The 18,500-nt window shown below is 41.5% G+C and overlaps 1 protein-coding gene across 3 annotated transcripts in view; it reads left to right on the forward strand.

The window, feature by feature from the left end:
* Positions 1–16,631, forward strand: part of LOC149225585 (ceramide synthase 1 LOH3-like) — a 65,379-nt gene extending 48,748 nt beyond the window's left edge. For all 3 annotated transcript variants that reach the window (XM_089377171.1, XM_089377170.1, XM_089377172.1), the window contains 2 exons: positions 15,943–16,127; positions 16,235–16,631. In XM_089377171.1, the coding sequence (XP_089233297.1) occupies positions 15,943–16,127; positions 16,235–16,263 (214 nt within the window). In that variant the 3' untranslated portion in view covers positions 16,264–16,631. The remainder of the gene's footprint in view (positions 1–15,942; positions 16,128–16,234) is intronic.
* The last annotated feature ends 1,869 nt before the right edge of the window (positions 16,632–18,500 follow it).

Below are 18,500 nucleotides of genomic sequence, written 5' to 3' on the forward strand. Positions count from 1 at the left end.
AATTGTCAAGAGATATTCAAATAGATTAGAAACTCTTAAGCAAAGAACACTTAGATGCCAAGATATCAAACCAATTGGATTCTTAGAACCTCAAGATCACAAATTGTTTAATGATACACAATTAGAGCTATACCAATAAGATTGCAAGTGTTCTTAGCCAATATTCTTCAATGATTAGTCCAATTCACTTAAGAGACACAAGATGATATTCAATTATGGATTAAGTGCTTATATGAGTGAATTTAGTGCAAAGTTAATGATCTTGTGAGAAAGAGCTTACAAGAGTCAAGCAAACGTTAGATTCCAAATAACAATAGCACTTAAAATTACTAGACAAGCAACAATTAAAATGTGTAGCAATGAGAGCACTTATGTAACTTGTATTCTAGTATTAAGATAGATCTTGGACACCAGTGAGATTATTAGTATTATAGCACTATTGGATGCAAAGTGAGATGTCCAATGCAAACAATAGAAACCAAATGCCAAATTAAACTTTTCCACGCAAGATTTTAGACGTGTTAGTCTTTTTAAGATGTGATTTGCCACTGTTATATCAGACTTCTTATGCAGAGATGTGAGTGACCCAAACTCATAGATTCATGCCAAATTATGATTGCTCAATATGCATAAATGACTTATCAATATGTGAGATATCTTAGATATGAGTTTTTGTGCCACTTCTATGCATTTTTCACCACTGTTAAGAAAAGATATGACTGTTGTAGGAAACAATGAGGGAAATAAAGTTTAGATAACAAACCCTTGAGGCCCAAACCCTTTGAAAATACTTGCCCAACTTGTCCAATGACTTGATACTTGAAAACATCAAAGTTAGCTTGAAAATTTCACTGAAAAACACCAATATTAGCTTCAGAACTTGAATGATAGACCACAGTGAGGAAAAGAGGGCTAGGGAAGAAAGGAGAGAGGCCAAAGAGAGGGATTAAGGCCAAGGAAAGATAGCGGCTAGAGGTTAGAGGCCACAAAGGGCCAATGGCAAGCCTTAGAAGGCTGCTGTCTAGCTTGAGGGGAGGCCGAGAGGCCTGGTATGGTTTACGGCAGGGGTAGAGGAGCTAGCGAAGGGTAGGAGAAGGGAAGAGGGGCAGCGAAGGGACAAGGAGGCAAGGGAAGGGAGAAAAGAGGAGGCCAAGGGAGTGGGAAGGCCTACGATAGGCCTAGGAGAGGAGGATGGAGGAGAAGGAGGGCCAAGAGGATTAGGAGGAAGGCTGAGGCCTTTAGGCCTCACGACCAGGCCTTAAAAGGCCAAGAATGCCCACGAAAATGGTTAATAGGACAGGCCGAGGCCTAATTAGTCATGTGGCTAGAAAAGGCTGACACAGAGACAAGGAGGGTTGGACGACTTGTTTAAAGGAGGACGCTGAGCCTATAAACCCTAAAAAATTTCAAACCCTCGCCAAAAACTCGAATTTGCTTCAGATCTTCAATTTCACTGCAAAATTCTTCTATTGTTGCCCCCGTAAAAGTTCTAAAGACTAGATCTTATCCTCAAGGGCCTATATCTAGCTCTAACCTAGCAAATCTTCTTGAATATCAACTACACAAATAAAGATACAAGTGCCCAAAACCCCAATATATACAAAAATTCAAAATTCCCAAAACCCCAAATCCCAACTACAAAACAAGGGTTAGAAAATAAAATTATTTACAAAACATTGTGATACAAAATATATTTACAAAGTATACAAATGTACAATGCTTAGAAAGATTTTGAAGAATAGAATTTCTATAAACCTTGATAATGGCTAGATGTATTTCGAAAAATAAATGTTAAACCATAACCTTAGTGAAGTTAGAAAATCACATAAAATATTCAGAATCCAAACATAGTCAGCCTATGCCCACAATTTGTGAACTTGGAGCCCAAGGGCTGGGGAACCTGCAAACTCTATATATTTTCTCAAGAAAAAACCATTAGAACATACAATGAATCAGATCACCTAAGATAAGCCCAAAACTTACCAATAGAATGTTCCTATCATCTACAATGAAATAACGATTTAATTAATATTTGAAGCACAATATAGGAATGCACATACCCAACACATACCACAAATCAGTGAGACAAAGACACCATGAACTGCACCCCAAAGTCTTTTATTATGATGATCAAAACGTTCCTAGCGGGACAATGGCTTTACGTTAGCATTTACAAAGTTACATCAAATCAGAGCTCAAGATCCCTTTCCTCATAGAGGCAAAATGGCCTCTATTTATAGAGAAATTTCTCGAAGTGGAAAATAATGGCTAGTTGGCTTGATCCTCGTCAATAAATCTTTGATAATATTTTAATCTTTGCCGTCGAAAATAATTATTTTTGAGGAATTTTCGAATTTCTCATCAAATCAGTTTTTATTAGCTCAAAAATAAAAAATTTTGAGCTAATTTCCTCAAAAAATTTGACTTTGACTCAACCACCAAGGTCCAAGGATCCAAATTTTATTGAAATTCCCAATATTCCCTTGGTGGGGGACCTCCAAAATTTGACTTCTTTTAGCCCCACGAATTTTTTCCACTTGGATAAATTAATTTCTCTAACATTTTAATTTTGACTCTAAATTAATTAATTTTCTACTATGTTGCAGGAAACGTTGGTCCTGAGCCCATTTTTGGGTAGAAACGGTAAAAAAATGCGGAAATGCATTTGGAATGGCCTGGAAACGCATTTCAGGCCATACTGCCACGTTTCACGTGGGGGAAACGTGGCCCAGTACAGCCTGAAACACGTTTCCATGTCGTGTGGCCTCGTTTCCACCTTCAAGTGATGTTTTTTTTTTTTTTTTTTTTTTTTTTTTTTTTTCGTTTTTATTATTTTATTTGGCGAATAAAATATCTTTTGGATGCTTCTAGATGGCTCTCGCAAGTTATAAAAAGACTCTCGCCTCATTCCCTCATCACATGAATTGAGCAAGTCATTTCACTTGGAGACGGATGATTTTAGTAAGGAGAAAACAGGAAAAGAGCAGTGGTTTTAGCTAAGGCATTTTCAACAGTGAGCAAAAGAGATTTCAGCAGCAAGAGAAAGAGATTTCACAAGCAGATTTGAAGTGGGGAGTTTTTGGCTACGACATTCTTGGTTTTTGGCTCAGCTACAACCATATTTCTCGTCTTTTGTGGCATTTTGGGGTAGCTTCAACTACAAAGATTAAGTTGGGTAAGAAGCATTCATTTTCTTAGTTTTTTTTCCCACTATTTCTTCTATTTTTCGAGGGTTTTTGCTTCCAAAAATATGAAAAATGGTTTTTCTTTACAAATTTGTGTTTTTTTTTTTGTAGCAATGGCTTCCAACCAAGGTGCAGGTTCAAGCCCCAAGTCTAACCTGATGTCTGAATATTATCCTCTTTGGAGGCATGTTCAGAAGCTTCAAAGATGTGGAGGTGGTGGCTCATGGGAATGGCGATGTAATCTTCGCAGTATTTCGTACAAGGGCTCCTACCCAAGAGTGAAGGCACATATTTTGCATGGAGGAGGACAGGGGATTGCAGGTTGCACAAAAACAACAGACCCATTGGTGAGGAGGGCATATCAAAGAGAGCAAGATGAGGTAGATGGAATTAAAAGAAGGCATGAAGAGCTTAGTCAAGCTACTCCTCAAGCTCCACCAAACATTGAGCCAAGGATTGTAGTTGAAGCAAGGAAGAGGAGAGCCACTCAACAACAAGAACAACCACCATCCAAAAATACCAGAGGGGCATCCGCTTCAGTTCAAGATAGCAGAATTGCTAAATTGGTGAATGTGCAAGCGAGAGAAGAAGTTGATTCCAGAGTGGCTAGGTGCATCTATGCATGTGGTATCCCATTCAATGTTGTTCTTTCTCCTTACTAGCAAGATATGATAAGTGCAGTTAACAAAACTCCTCAAGGGTACAAGGTGCCCAACTATGAGAAAGTCAGAACTCAGCTTCTCAAAAATGAGGAGCTTGTGGAGGATATCTTATCACTAATTCGTTCTCCCTGGAGTAGCTCTGGGGTTACCATAGTCTCAGATGGATGGAAAGATACAAGGCGCAAACCATTGATAAATATCATTGCCACTTCACCAAAAGGAGCAATGTTTTTAAAGGTGGAAGACTGCTTAGGAGAGGTAAAAGATGCACAGTTCATTTTTGATGTTATTAGAAAATCTATTGAACAAATAGGACCTAACAAGGTGGTGCAAGTTATAATGGATAATGCACCAATTTGCAAAGCTACAGGTTTAATTATTGAGGGGAGGTATGACCACATCTTTTGGGCACCTTGCATTGTCCATAATCTGAATTTGATCTTAGAGGAGATTGACAATAAAATTCCATGGATAAGGGAAGGGAGGGAGATATTTAAATACATCACCAACCACCACCAATCTCAAGCAATATTTTGAGAGTACTCCAAATTGGAGTTGTTAAAAGTTGTTGAGACAAGATATGCCTCAAACTTCCTAATGTTGCACCGCCTTGTTGAGGTTAAGCAAGCATTAGTTTCTATGGCGATGAGTCAACTTTGGGCTGAGTGGAGACAGAAAAATTCAGAGCAGGGATATATGGTGCGTAGATTGTGCCTTGATGAGGAGTGGTGGAGCAAGATAGATTTCTTGCTAAAGTTCACAACCCTTGCATTTGAGCGTCTTCGAAATGCTGACACTGACCAACCTTTCTTAGGAGAGGTATATGTTGGCATGGATACCATGGTTGAGAAAACTATGGAAATCATTCACAAGAGTCTCCACAACTTTTGTTTGTTGATGATCATTTTGCTGAGTTAGTCAAAAAAATCATTGTTGATAGGTGGAACAATTTCAACACTCCATTGCACACTTTAGCACATGCCTTGAACCCCAAATTTTCTGATGAGGAGCTTATTTCTCAAAGCAATGGGAAGAGGAAGGCACCCCATAAGGATAGACAGGTGGCTAATGGGGTGTAAAAAGGCATTATGAGAATGTTTCTAGCTCATCTACACAGGGAGGTGAAGGAAGAATTTGCCAGTTTTGTTGCAGGATTAGATGATTATTCAAATATATCATCTTTGGAGGAGAGAAGCACCATGAATCTAGTTAGGTGGTGAATTTTTCATGGAGCAAATGGTGTACATTTGAAAAACCTTGCCATTCGTGTTCTTTCACAAGTGGCAAGCTCTTCATCAGCAGAAAGGAATTGGAGCACCTATGGTTTTATTCATTTTGTGAAGCGCAACAGGTTGGGCTCACAGAAGGCAGAGGATCTTGTTTATGTGCACTCCAACCTTTGCCTTGCATCTTGTAGGAGTCCAGAATATAACAATGGTCCTTCTAAAGAATGGGATGTGTATCCAAAAAGTCCTAGTTTGGAGCTATCTCTTGCTACCCTGAATATTGAGGACCAGGAGCCTAGAAGTGGAATTGGCCAATCATCTTCTTCGGCCAATCATCTTCTTCAACTCCACCATCCACTGTTAAGCATGCTTCTGCTTCTATTTTTTATGAGGATTAGTCTTTAGTTTTTATAGTACTTGCAATGTCATAGTCTTTATTGTACTTGCAACCTCATATATATAATAAAGGTTGATCTTGAGATTTGAATATATAATAAAGGTTGATTTTGGATATTCCGGTATTGTTATTTTTATTATGTGATCATTCATGAATAAATGTGATGTAAATTTAGAGACTTGTAGTTTATGCATTGGCATTGGACAATTTAATCATAATGTTTAAACTTTAAATGTAATAAATTATAATGTACCATGTATGCTTTATGATTGCACATAACATTTCTTAAATGTCCTAATATATATATATATATATCATGTTTCATACCCGTACCCGTTTCCCTGCATCACGCAACTTAGATTTTCTGGCCTAGGATTTAATTTTATTTTTTGCCAAAAAAATTAATTAATTGACTCATGAGGGGATTAATTATTTTTCCTCCCTCAAATATTTTAGCCATGGTGTTCAAGTATGAGGGACCATGAACTAAAATATTTTTTACGCAAGCTTTTAAAATAATTCAACCCTCAAAGGGGGATACCTGTTCGTTACAGACCCTCATAATTTTTACCGAATTTTGCAACACAATATCATCTAGTAGACCAAATGATTTGTAATAAAATAATTTGGCCAAGTCACTTTTATAGAAGACTCAACTAAAACACTAGGACTCACCTAAGACTTTGACGATAAATTCCACCTTAGCTTTGGGGTGAGGCTGGAAGGAAAAACTTTGTTGATCATCTGTGTTTAGAAACACAGATAATCAGTGAGACGAAAAATCTCCTAGGATGAAATTCGTCGCCAAAACAATAGGCTTACCTAGGTTGTTACATACATAGACGGTCTTATTGGCATCATTTGCATTACAAATTTGTAGAATGGGTTTACAATGACTCAAAAAATTGTTGGTTGATGATCTAGATTTTTTGAAAAAATTTGGCACCACTGCTTTCTTGAACCTTGACAAAATGTGTGCAACAACACCAAGCATAAACGATGTTTTATCTTTGTTTCTTGCCATTTCTGAGTTTTGTGGTAGTTCTTATGATAATTTATAATTTTGGGTTTTGTCCTAGTTGGTTGTTAACTTGTTATCAATTTTGTCAAACATTTAATACAAGTATGGTAATTTACATTGTGCATATAATTCAGGGCATATTGTCTTGCATTGGTAATTCAAAAGGAATCTGATGTAATAATCAAAAGGTTGATTTTTGGTAGCATTGGATGTGCTCTAGCCATGAAAATTGGTGGAGTGGCTAAAGCACATGAGATCTCCAAGACCCAAAAATCGTTTAGAGAAATTCCACTCTGATAAAGAGATATTAAAATAATTAATATTTTTAATGGGGTTCCTAAGTCTAAACTTACGAAAATTAAAATATTAATGTGTATTAATATAATATGCGTGAGAAAGTTCTAAGAGATGAGGATCAAGCCTGTTCTAATCTTAGCCATTGATTAGGGAATTAATCTCGACCATTGAATCATCAACAGGAAAAGTATAAGAGGAGGCTTGAGGGTTAGCTGGAGATACACCAAGAGAGATCAAGAATTCGATTTTCTGGCGCTGGGTTTGTTGAGGAAATTGAGTGAGTGATCAGTTGCAGTGAGGGGCAGTTCAGCAAGGGATTTCGATCCAAGGCTAAAGAATACATATTAGAGAGGCATCAAAGTGTTGGAAGAGGCAGCGTAGAGCCTAGGAGGGCTAACGCAGAGGCTAAGGAGGCCAGCATAGAGGACGCAGAGGCTAAGGAGGCCAGCACAGAGGATGCAGAGGCTAAGGAGGCCAACGCAGAGGACGCAGAGGGCGTAGAGGCTGACGCAGAAGCCATAAAGGCTGATGCAGAAGTCAGAGGGCTTCAGAGGTAGCACTGGGAGTGTCCGTGGGGCAGACTTGGAGCTGATCAACAGACGCCGAGCCAAGGAACGGTGACATAGTTCTAGAGGAGTGCTTGGAGTAGCTTTTGCTCTCCAGCACAAGGAACAAGCTGAGTCACTGTGGGATTGTTCATCCGATTGCTGATTTGCCAGAATATCTGTCTCTAGATAGAGGTACTACTACCGAGGATATTCTCTGAAGGGTGAGCCATTTCTGGCACCCTAGTTGTATCCATAAATCTGCTTAATAATAAAACCCTCATATATGCTGCACCGATTTTCCTAAATTGGGTTTTTCCGGGGACGATTGTCCAAAAATAACGGTGTCCCTTGTGTTGTCTCAGTTTATTTCAGTTGTTGATTGGTATATTTGTGAAGGCTGCAATTGTGTTTAATTCGATATTTATGTTATTAAATAACTTGTTAATGTAAAAAACAAGTAGGAGATAGGAAACCAGATATTGCAGTAGGGGTTCCTTCGAGTATAGGAATTTTCACATGGTATTAGAGTGATTGTAGATCATAGGAGACTGAAGGCACTAGTCGAGAAATTTCAAAGTTTGCAGCAAAGAAGTAGCTGTGCCGAGAGACAACGTTGTTCTAGAGCCAGAGGCGCAGAAGGAAGGGTGACGCAGTGTAGAGAAGGTGACGTAGAGGCTCATGTGGTGCCTGTGTCAGCATTCTAAGCCAGGAGAGGAGGACGTAGTAGTTGGGAGGAGCCCATGCAGTAGCTGCGTCAGCAGTCCAGACCAGCGCAGAGGCAGAGGGGGGCAGATCAGGCCTACGTAGTTCCCAGTCATCTTTCTTAGCCAGGAAGGATTGACGCAGTGGCCAGGAGAAGCTAATCCAGCTCTCACTGCGATTGCGCAGAGCCAGAAGGGTTCAAATTTTTGAGTTGCCGGGGCTAAGGGAGCTGTGCAGACTTTGATTTGAGAAGCTGGTGGGACACTGTGTCTGTCAATGCAGAACAGTGTCTAAGGAGACTGAACTAAGGTAGAGTGAAGTACTACCTCGACAAATTTCTAGACAAGAAATCTAGATCTGTGGTGTAGCGACAAAGGAGGATTGGAGAGGAGTGATTCGACAATTGGCCGGAGGATTTCCAAGAGGGAAATCAGGACTTAGAGGGAGTCTAGAGAAGAGGAGCAGAGATGGCAGTGAATGGATTGAGGGATCAGGAAAAATTGGACGAGCCTTCCAATTTTGTCATCTGGAAGGCTAGGATCCTGGCAATCCTAGATAGACATCGCATCAAGGACTATGCGTTGAGAACCAGAGCTATCCCAGTTGACCCTGATGCAAATGAGAAGTATGACGAGGCCTAGGCAAAGGCAAAATGCATGATTCTAGACGACGTCAAGGATCATGTCATACCACATATTGCTGAGAAGAACACAACAAGGGAGATGTGGCAGACCCTGACCACCTTGTACTAGGGCTCTTCCGTGTAGCGGAAGATGTTATTGGAAAATCAGCTGAGGTGATATTAGATGCAGAAAGGAAAGGAGATAGATCCCTTCCTTCTTAGGTTGCAAGGGATTCGCGAACAACTTACTTCCGTGGGGTCTACACCGGATCCAGAGTTCATGGTTAGGATTGCCCTAAATGCAGTCTCTGAGGAGTGGGAAACATTTGTCCAAAGCATCTTGGGTAGAGCGACTCTCCCCAGTTGGGAGGAGATGTGGGCACCTCTTCAAAAGGAAGAGCTCAGGAGAATGACCAAGGCAAGGAGTAGCAGTAAGGGAGTTTGAATCAAGGAGGAGGAGGAGGAGGATGCAACTCTACCATCTGCGGGACAGTAGGGGGTTCAGAAGAGGAAGAAGAAAGACATCTCCAAGGTCAGGTGCTTCAACTGTGGGGAGCTGGGACATTATGCATCTCAGTGCCCCAGGAAAGGCAAGGGAGAAGCTTCCGACTTAAAGGCTGCTCCAGCAAAGGCAGAGAAGGATGTCAAGACTGATGACGATTGTGCCATGAGTGCTCATGTGCCTCTAGAGAAGAGGTGGGGAGACATAGAGTTGTAGTCGAGAGGACTACAGTGCAAAGGGGCAGGATCCTTGAGGTGCCTAAACTCTTGGATCACATTCGGCTACGGGAGCCCTTAAAGACAGTAGCATGATGACAAGTGTCGAGTGGAGCAAGGTGTGATGGAGCAACAAGGTAGTGCTAGAGTGCAGAACTCTGTAGCAGCGCAGTATTGCGAGAGGCACAAAAGAGGTTGCAGTAGTGCAGTGGCAGCAGAGGTAGCTTCAACATCATGAGGCTTCCAGACTAACCAGGATGTCAGTGTTTGGGTGAAGTCAATTACTTACTTCTCGATAACTGAGTTGCAGTTAGCAGTGGCAGTGTTATGGGCAACATGATGCAACATGTTGGGAGGGAGCTGTAGTACAAATGTAGCAGTGGTAGTGGCAGTGTCATGGGCAACAGTACAGGAAGCAACAGTGCGGGGGATGTGAGGCAGCAGGCCAAGCATCAGCACAGGTACTGATGCGGAGGATTAGTGTGATGTTTATATGGTGAAGCATTACTAGAGCACATTCCCACTAAGAGGGAGTGTTATTTTTGGTAGCATTGGATGTGCTCTAGCCATGAAAATTGGTGGAGAGGCTAAGGCACATGAGATCTCCAAGATCAAGAAATCATTTGTAGAAATTCCACCTAGATGAAGAGATATTAAAATAATTAATATTTTTAATGGGGTTCCTAAGTCCAAACTTAGGAAAATTAAAATATTAATGTGTATTAATATAATATGGGTGAGAAAGTTCTAAGAGACGAGGATCAAGCCTGTTCTAATCTTAGCCATTGATTAGGGACTTAATCTTGACTATTGAATCATCAACAAGAAAAGTATAAGAGGAGGCTTGTGGGTCAGCTGGAGATACACCAAGAGAGATCAGGAATTTGATTTTCTGGGGTTGGGTTTGCTGTGGAAATCGAGTGAGTGATCAGTTGCGGTGAGGGGTAGTTTAGCAAGGGATTTCGATCCAAGGCTGAAGAATACATATCAGAGAGGCAGCAAAGTGCTGGAAGAGGCAGCGCAAAGCCTAGGAGGGTTGATGCAGAGGACGCAAAGGGCCGTATGTTGATTTGGGGTAGCATTGGATGTGGTCTAGCCACGAAATTTGGTGGAGAGGTTGGGCCACATGAGATCTCCAATACCCAGAAAGGGTTTGGGCAGATTCTAAACATATCATGAGATATTAAAATAATTAATATTTTTAATGGAGTCCTTAAGTCTAAACTTAGGGAAAATAAAATATTAATGTGAATCTATGTTAGAATGGTCCAAAAAACATGGATCAAGTCAGATCTAATCTAAGTCGTTGATTAGGGACTTAATCTCGACCATTGATTTATCAACGAGGAAAGTATAAGAGGAGGCTTGAGGGTCACTTGGAGAATACATTAGAGTGATCAGTCATTCTATTCTCTAGAGCGGGTTTGCTAAGAGAGATAGAATTAGTGATCGGGAGAGCAGCTGAGGGGCATTAAGTACAGAGAAACAGAGAAGGCAAAGATTATGCTGGGAGAGCAGTGCAGCAGCCAAGGAGAGTGACGCAGAGCCAGCAAGGGCTCACGCAGGGCCACGTAGAGGCAGCCAAGTGCTGCGCAGAGCACCAGAGAGGCCAGTGTGTCTGACACAGAGGCCCAAGAAGCTGACGCAAGGCCTCCTAGGGCTGACACAGTCCAGATTGGGCAAATGCTGGGGTTGCAGAGCAGTTTTGTGTTGAGGAGTTGTCGAAAGGATTTTTCGGGGTTTCAGCAAGGAGATTTCTCTGAAACTGTGAGGTATAGCTACTAAGGAAATTCTCTGTTGGGTAGGCCAGTTTTGGCACCCAGATTGTATTCTGATATTGCTTAATAAGAAAACCCTCAGATAGCTGCACCAGTTTTCCCGCATTGAGTTTTTCGGGGACATTGGTCCAAAAATAATGGTGTCATGTGGTGTGTTTATTCTTGTTTCTTTTAGTTGTTGTTCTGTAATATGTTGAGCATGCACTGGTGTTTATTTTCAGTATTTACTTTGTAAATAACTCGTTAAATCAGAAAAAGTGCATGAAGGGTTTCTAAAATAAGTAAACTTAGAAACTTCAACATGGTATCAGAGTGTGATTGCAGATCACAGGACTAAAAGACATTAGCCAAGCAGAGCAATAGCAGTAAAAAACAACTGTCCTGAGGTGACAGAAGTTGTTTCTAGTAGCGCAAAAGCCAAGAAGTGTGACGCAAAGCCAGCCAGAGCCACGCAGAAGAAGCCGGGAGCTGCGCAAAGCCTCAGAGAGGCCAGTGTTGCTGATGCAGAGGGCCAGAGGGCTGACGCAAGGCATCCCAGGGCTGACGCAGACCCATTTGGGGTGATGCAGAGCTAGCGTGAGGCAAAGAGGGGCTGACGCATTTCACACAAAGGCAGTTGCTAGAGTCTAGAAGGTTGCAGAAATATTGTAGAATGGAGTTGGTGAGGTACTGTAGTAAGAACAGTACCTGACAGAGTAGGGCCAGAGGAGTTGTTACCAAGGGTTTCTAGCCGAGGAACCTGGATCAGCAGTGCAGTTGCACAAAACGATCAGAGTAGGGGGCATCTCGACAAGCGACAAAAGGATTTCCAGGATGGAAATCAGGACTCAGAGGGAGTCCAGAAGAGAACTTCCAAATGGGAAGTAGAGACTCAAAGGAGTCGAACAGAGAACTTCCAAGAGGGAAGTAGAGGAGCATCATGGCATTACACGGGGTAAGAGACCAGGATAGACTGGACGAAGCATCGACAAGTACGAAGAGGCGATGGCGAGGGCCAAGTGCATTATCCTTAACGGGGTCAAGGATCATGTGGTACCACATATAGCCGAGAAAGAAACGACAGTTGAGATGTGGGAGGCTCTCAAGAACGTGTACCAGCATACCTCTGTGCAGAGAAGAATGCTGCTCGAGAACTAGATGAGGTCGTATCAGATGAAGAAGGGTCAATCGATTGACACCTTCCTCGGAGGACTGAATGAGATCCGAGAGCAGTTGACTGCAATAGGAGCGACACCGGATCAGGAACTTATGGTGAGGACAACCCTGAGTGCTGTCTCAGAAGATTGGGAAGTGTTTGTCCAGAGTATCCTAGGCAGAGGGACTCTCCCACCTTGGGACGAGATGTGGGCAGCTCTTTGCCAGGAAGAGATCAGACATCAGTCGAAGACAGGTAGTAGTAGCAAAGGGATCAAGGTCAAGCAGGATGAGGAGGATGTGGCCCTAGCATTTGAGGAAAAGTAGGAGAAGCGGAAGAAGAAAGATCTCTCCAAGATCAAGTGCTTCCACTGTGGGGAGATGGGTCATTATGTGACCCAGTGCCCAAGGAAGAAGAGTAAGGGAGAGTCTTCTAAGACTAAAGTAGCGTCAGCACGGGCAGAGAAGGAAGTTTTGACAGACGATGACTGTGCCATGAGTGCACACACAACACTTGAGTGGAAGTGGGGAGACATCGCGCTGTAGTTAGGCAGACTACAGGCGACGAGGGTCAGGATCCTCGAGGTACCCAGCCTCTTGGATTAGACCTTGCTACGGGAGCCCCGACGAGGAGTAGCAGGACTGGCTGAGTGGGTAGAGACAGATGCAGATGGAGTGGCAGAGAGAGCTACAGTGCAGGAGTCCCGAGACAACGCAGAGCTAGTAGGCTGTAGCAGTGCGAGAGGCACAGGAGTGTTGCACCAGTGCAGGTAGGCACAACGAGGTGTGCAACGGTGTGAGATGTAGGAAGTTGTTGCAGCAGTGCAGAGGTCAGAGAGAGGGATCACTTGTCAGCGGCAGAGGGAGCTTCAACATCAGTGGGTGTCTCTAGCCCAACAGAGAGGTCAGATGGAGGATCAATTAGTTACTTCTCAGTGACTGAGTTGCAGTGCAGCAATGGGCAGCACAATGCAACATGATGAGAGGAGGTGCAGTGCGGATGCAGTGCTGGGAGAAAGGACAAGCAGCATAGCACGGATGCAGAGGGAGCTGTCGTATAGATGTAGCAGTGGCAGTGGCAAAACCATGGGCAGCAGTACAGGATATAGCAGTGCAGAGGATGTTGGGTAGGAAGGCCTAGCATCAGCACAGGTACCGATGCTGGATGATCAAAGTAATACTCAGTGAGGAGTATTGTTAGAGCATAGTCCTCACTAAGAGGGAGTGTTGATTTGGGGTAGCATCAGATGTGCTCTAGCCACGAAATTTGGTGGAGAGGTTGGGGCACATGAGATCTCCAATACCCAGAAAGGGTTTGGGCAGATTCTAAACAGATCAGGAGATATTAAAATAATTAATATTTTTAATGGAGTCCCTAGTCTAAACTTAGGAAAAATAAAACATTAATGTGTATTAATGTGAATCTGTGTTAGAATGCTCCAAAAGACATGGATCAAGCCAGATCTAATTTTAGCCATTGATTAGGGACTTAATCTCGGCCGTTGATTTATCAACGAGGAAAGTATAAGAGGAGGCTTGAGGGTCACTTGGAGAATACACCAGAGTGATCAGTCATTCTATTCTCTAGAGCGGGGTTTGCTAAGAGAGATAGAATCAGTGATCAAGAGAGCAACTGAGGGGCATTGAGTACAGAGAAACAGAGAAGGCAAAGATTGTGTCGGGAGAGTAGCGTAGCAGCCAAGGAGAGTGATGCAGAGCTAGCAAGGGCTCACAGAGAGGCAGCCAAGTGCTGCGCAGAGCACCAGAGAGTCTAGCGTGTCTGACGCAGAGGCCCAGGAAGCTGACGCAGGGCCAACGTGAGACAAAGAGGGGCTGACGCAGTCCAGATTGGGCAGACACTGGGGTTGCGAAGTAGTTTTGTGCTGAGGAGCTGGTGGAAGGATTTTTCGGGGTTTCAGCCAGGAGATTTCTCTCAAACTGTGAGGTATAGCTGCTAAGGAAATTCTCCGTTGGGTAGGCCAGTTTCAGCACCCAGATTGTACTCTGATATTGCTTAATAAGAAAACCCTTAGATAGCTGCACCGGTTTTCCTGCATTGGGTTTTTCCGGGGACATTGGTCCAAAAATAATGGTGTCATGTGGTGTGTTTATTCTTGTTTCTTTTAGTTGTTGATCTGTAATATGTTGAGCATGCACTGGGGTTTATTTTCAGTATTTACTTTGTAAATAACTTGTTAAAGAAAAATAACAAGTAGGTAGGAATAAATCAGAAAAAAAAAGCATGCAGGGTTTCTAAACTAAGTAAACTTAGAAACTTCAACACCGTAGAGGCTGACGCAGAAGTCGAAGAGGGCTTCAGAGGTAGCACTGGGAGTGTCTATGGGGCAGACTGGGAGCTAATCAGCTGACGCAGAGCCGAGGAAGGGTGATGCAGTTCTAGAGGAGTGCTTGGAGTAGCTTTCACTATCCAGCACAAGGAACAGTCAAAGTCACTGTGGGATTGTTCATCCGGTTGCTGATTTGCCGGAATATCTGTCTCCGGATAGAGGTACTACTGCTGAGGATATTCTCTGAAGGGTGAGCCATTTCTGGCACCCTAGTTGTATTCAGAAATCTGCTTAATAATAAAACCCTCATATATGCTGCACCGGTTTTCCCGAATTGGGTTTTTCCGGGGACGATTGTCCAAAAATAACGGTGTCCCTTGTGTTGTCTCAGTTTATTTCAGTTGTTGATCTATATATTTGTGAAGGCTGCAATTGTGTTTACTTCGATGTTTATGTTATTAAATAACTTGTTAATGTAAAGAACAAGTAGGATATAGTAAACCAGATATTGCAGTAGGGGTTCCTTCGAGTATAGGAATTTTCACACAAAAGAGAAATATATCTCATTAATGTTTTACTCAAAAGCTATCTATTAGAACAGTGGAGACCAGAAGACTATTTATCAATTATGCGCTAGAAGGAAACCAATTATCTATCACCAGATTCATTACCTGTTCCATTTCTTTGTTTACCTAAAGGCTTTACATAATACAAGTATCATTCAATTCTACAATCAGAGAACTATAGTGGGAAGCATTGGATGGTGAACTGTCCTGTTCATGGAAGATAAGAAAAATGAAACCCATAACATATCAGGCATTAAAAACCCGGGACAACTCTAGATCACAGCTGACAAATGTATATAGCAATGTGAAACTAATAATATAAATTCTTTCGTGGATGTTCTACTGTAACTCCAATTGTGTACCTCTTGATTTGCCCCTATAACCTTAAAATGTATGATGCCCTTGTGCCAAAAATGATTATCACATTAACAAGTTCAGGCAGGCACTTACGATATGTTATACTAAAACTTAGGCAGGCACTTACGATATTTTATACTAAAACTTAGGCAGGCACTTTTGGTTAAATAATTATTTCTGTGCCTTTGATGTTTTAAAATGATGTCAGAATTACTGCATGTTCTGCATATATGTCACTGGATATTGTACTTAATAAACCTAGGCAGGCACTTTTGCTTAAATAATTAATTCTGTCTCTGATATTTTAGAAATGCCAACTTAATATCCTTGTTAAACCTAGATTCTCTACCTTCATTGTCAAACCTAGATTCTCTACCTCTGTTGTCAAACCTAGATTCTCTATCTTCTGATGTTGTTTCTTGTGTTTCTGATGTATTTGCAGTTATGAAGTTCTTCTCACTTTGGATATGGACAAGCACAAGATAGAAGGCCCTATTTACTATTATATCTTCAACTCACTCCTCATATGTTTGCTTGTCCTTCATATTTACTGGTGGGTTTTGATATACCGCATGATTGTCCGACAAATCAAGGCAAAAGGGAAAATTAGTGAAGATCTTAGATCCGGTCAGTATTTCTGTTTCTGTCTATTGTCCTAAAACAACGTGTTTTAAGGTTTACTGGGAATCTGAGTTACTTATAGGAATTGATATGCTGATGTTCTGATGTTATAGATTCTGAAGGTGAGGACAAGGAAGATTGAAATTGTCTAAACACGCATCATTTTGAGTTGTCAGAAATTAGAATGAGAGTCCTATTCTCCAGATGATGGTTATGATCACTCATTCGTGCACTCAAATGTACAGTGTATGTGTGGAACGTTTGTACTTCTTGGCATGAATCACGTAATTCAAGAATTATATTAAGGATATTCACAGTAGTTCTCTGCTGCCATTTTTGGATGAGTAATGTTGGAGCTTTTATTGGACTGAAACATTATTGTTGGGAAACAACATATTTATCGTCAAAGTCTGTTGCCCTGAAGGTTGGGTGTGCTGCTGCAACAGCTGTATTTAATTATTTATCAGAAGCTTGAAGGCCCTTTATAAAGGTCCTGTTTTTTTAGAGTTATCTATCTTTTACCACCTTGTTTATTTATCGACTGTGATCATTTGATATCTTGTAATATGTTTAAAATTATCTGCTGTCATTTAAGACTGTACTGTGGCTTATATCAATCTTAAGGAATGTAAATCATAGATTATTACATTTATTAATTTTAGCATGTTGTCAAATAAGAAGCATTCAGTTCTAGTCTCCTATTCATAGTATTTTTAGCAAATTTTCATTATCACAGTTAGTCCTCTGTTCAAGTGATCTTTGTGCTTGCCTTTCTTGTTAATCTCATTTACCTTTCTTATAACCCTGGGTGAAGGGATATGAGTAAGTTGATGTAAAATCATGTATAGTACGACATTGAACAGAGAGAAGACACGGGGAATTAGAATCGGTTCAACATTTGAATGATCTGTAATATTCCTAATAGAAATTTACAGTGAAATACCAAAGACATGCACTAGCTACAGCATAAGCATAACCATAAATTTCTGAAAATAACACATGCAGAGACAAATTAAAACTCCATAGGACGGCAACAATAATCTTGAGCCATTTTATTAAGAAACATGGAATCTGATTACAACTGGAGATGGAAAGTGTGCACCCGGGCTTTCTACAAAAAGCAAGCAAATACCTAGGTGAAAATAGCTGGAAATCTCCACTCAAAATGGCTCCTCCAAGCTGTGCGTTCAATGCAAAAAAAATGCTGCTTCTGTAGGTGAACTGAGATTTAAGGGCCGAAAACCCCTCCAAAAATTCTGCAAAATTAGGAGCACGCTCCTTGAGGCTAGTCCAGCAAAACCCAGAAAGGATTTGGGCTAATTCTGACATCCCGGAATTACCCAAAATTGGTGCTACGCCCTCTTTGGCAGAGTTTGCGCCCCCCACAATCTACAACTGCTGAATGTACCACAATCCCTCCTCAATTAGCTGTAGAATTGCCCTGCAAAATGTTGAAGAATGTAACTAGGTTCGGTCTTCATAATTGTACTTGAGTCATAATGAAATGTATTTATCAAAAGAAAGAAAAATAATTTTATTATTATTATTATTATTATGACTTATTAAAGCGTGGGTTTCATGCTTGGGTCATCATTTTATTGGTTAGTCCCCATTGAAGACTTCTAGGTTTTATACTGAATCATTCGAGTCATTGTCCATTTTATGAGACCCTTCTTGGGCTTTTGTATCATGTAAAAAGAATTATTATTGAGTCAAATAAGTCATTTAGGCCTCCTCCACCAAGTCGGCCTCAAACATGGTAATTCCACCTCACTAGAAGCCTATATATTGGAGCAACTCGACTTCATTTGGAACACTCTCTCATCAAGTTTGATTTGCAGTAAAAAGTGCAGTAAAAGGTGCGAAGTTGCTGGAGAAGAAGGAAAGAAGCTGGAAGAAGGAAATCGAGTTTTTGGGTTACCTTTCTCTCACACATGCGAAGTTATTGAGCTGAAGCTGGGACCAAAATTCTCTCTCTATTGCAGGATCGAAGTTTTGAAGCTGGGGGTCGAAAATTTTGTTGCAATTGCAGTAAACTGGATCGAAGTTTCTGGATGTTGCTGGGCTGAAGTTGCTGCATCAAGGTTGAAGATGTGAAGCATCATGGTCGAAGTTGTGAAGTTGCTGCATCAAGGTAGAAGATGTGAAGCTGCTACATCAAGGTCGAAGCTGTGAAGCTGCTGCATCAAGGTCGAAGATGTGAAGCTACTGCATCAAGGTCGAAGCTGTGAAGCTACATCAAAGTCGAAGTTCTGGATTGAAGCTGCACTTTGAAGGGCTGACACTTACAGGAAGGAAGGGTTGACTTGGTGGAGGAGGAAGGTCTGTTGGTCTAGGGTCTTGGTTGTCTCACTGTCATATGAATCTACTGAAGGAAGA

The sequence above is a fragment of the Pinus tabuliformis genome, chromosome J (genome assembly GCF_031772625.1).
Source record: "Pinus tabuliformis cultivar Carrire ecotype Pingquan chromosome J, CPIR1, whole genome shotgun sequence".
Taxonomy (NCBI): Eukaryota; Viridiplantae; Streptophyta; class Pinopsida; order Pinales; family Pinaceae; genus Pinus; species Pinus tabuliformis.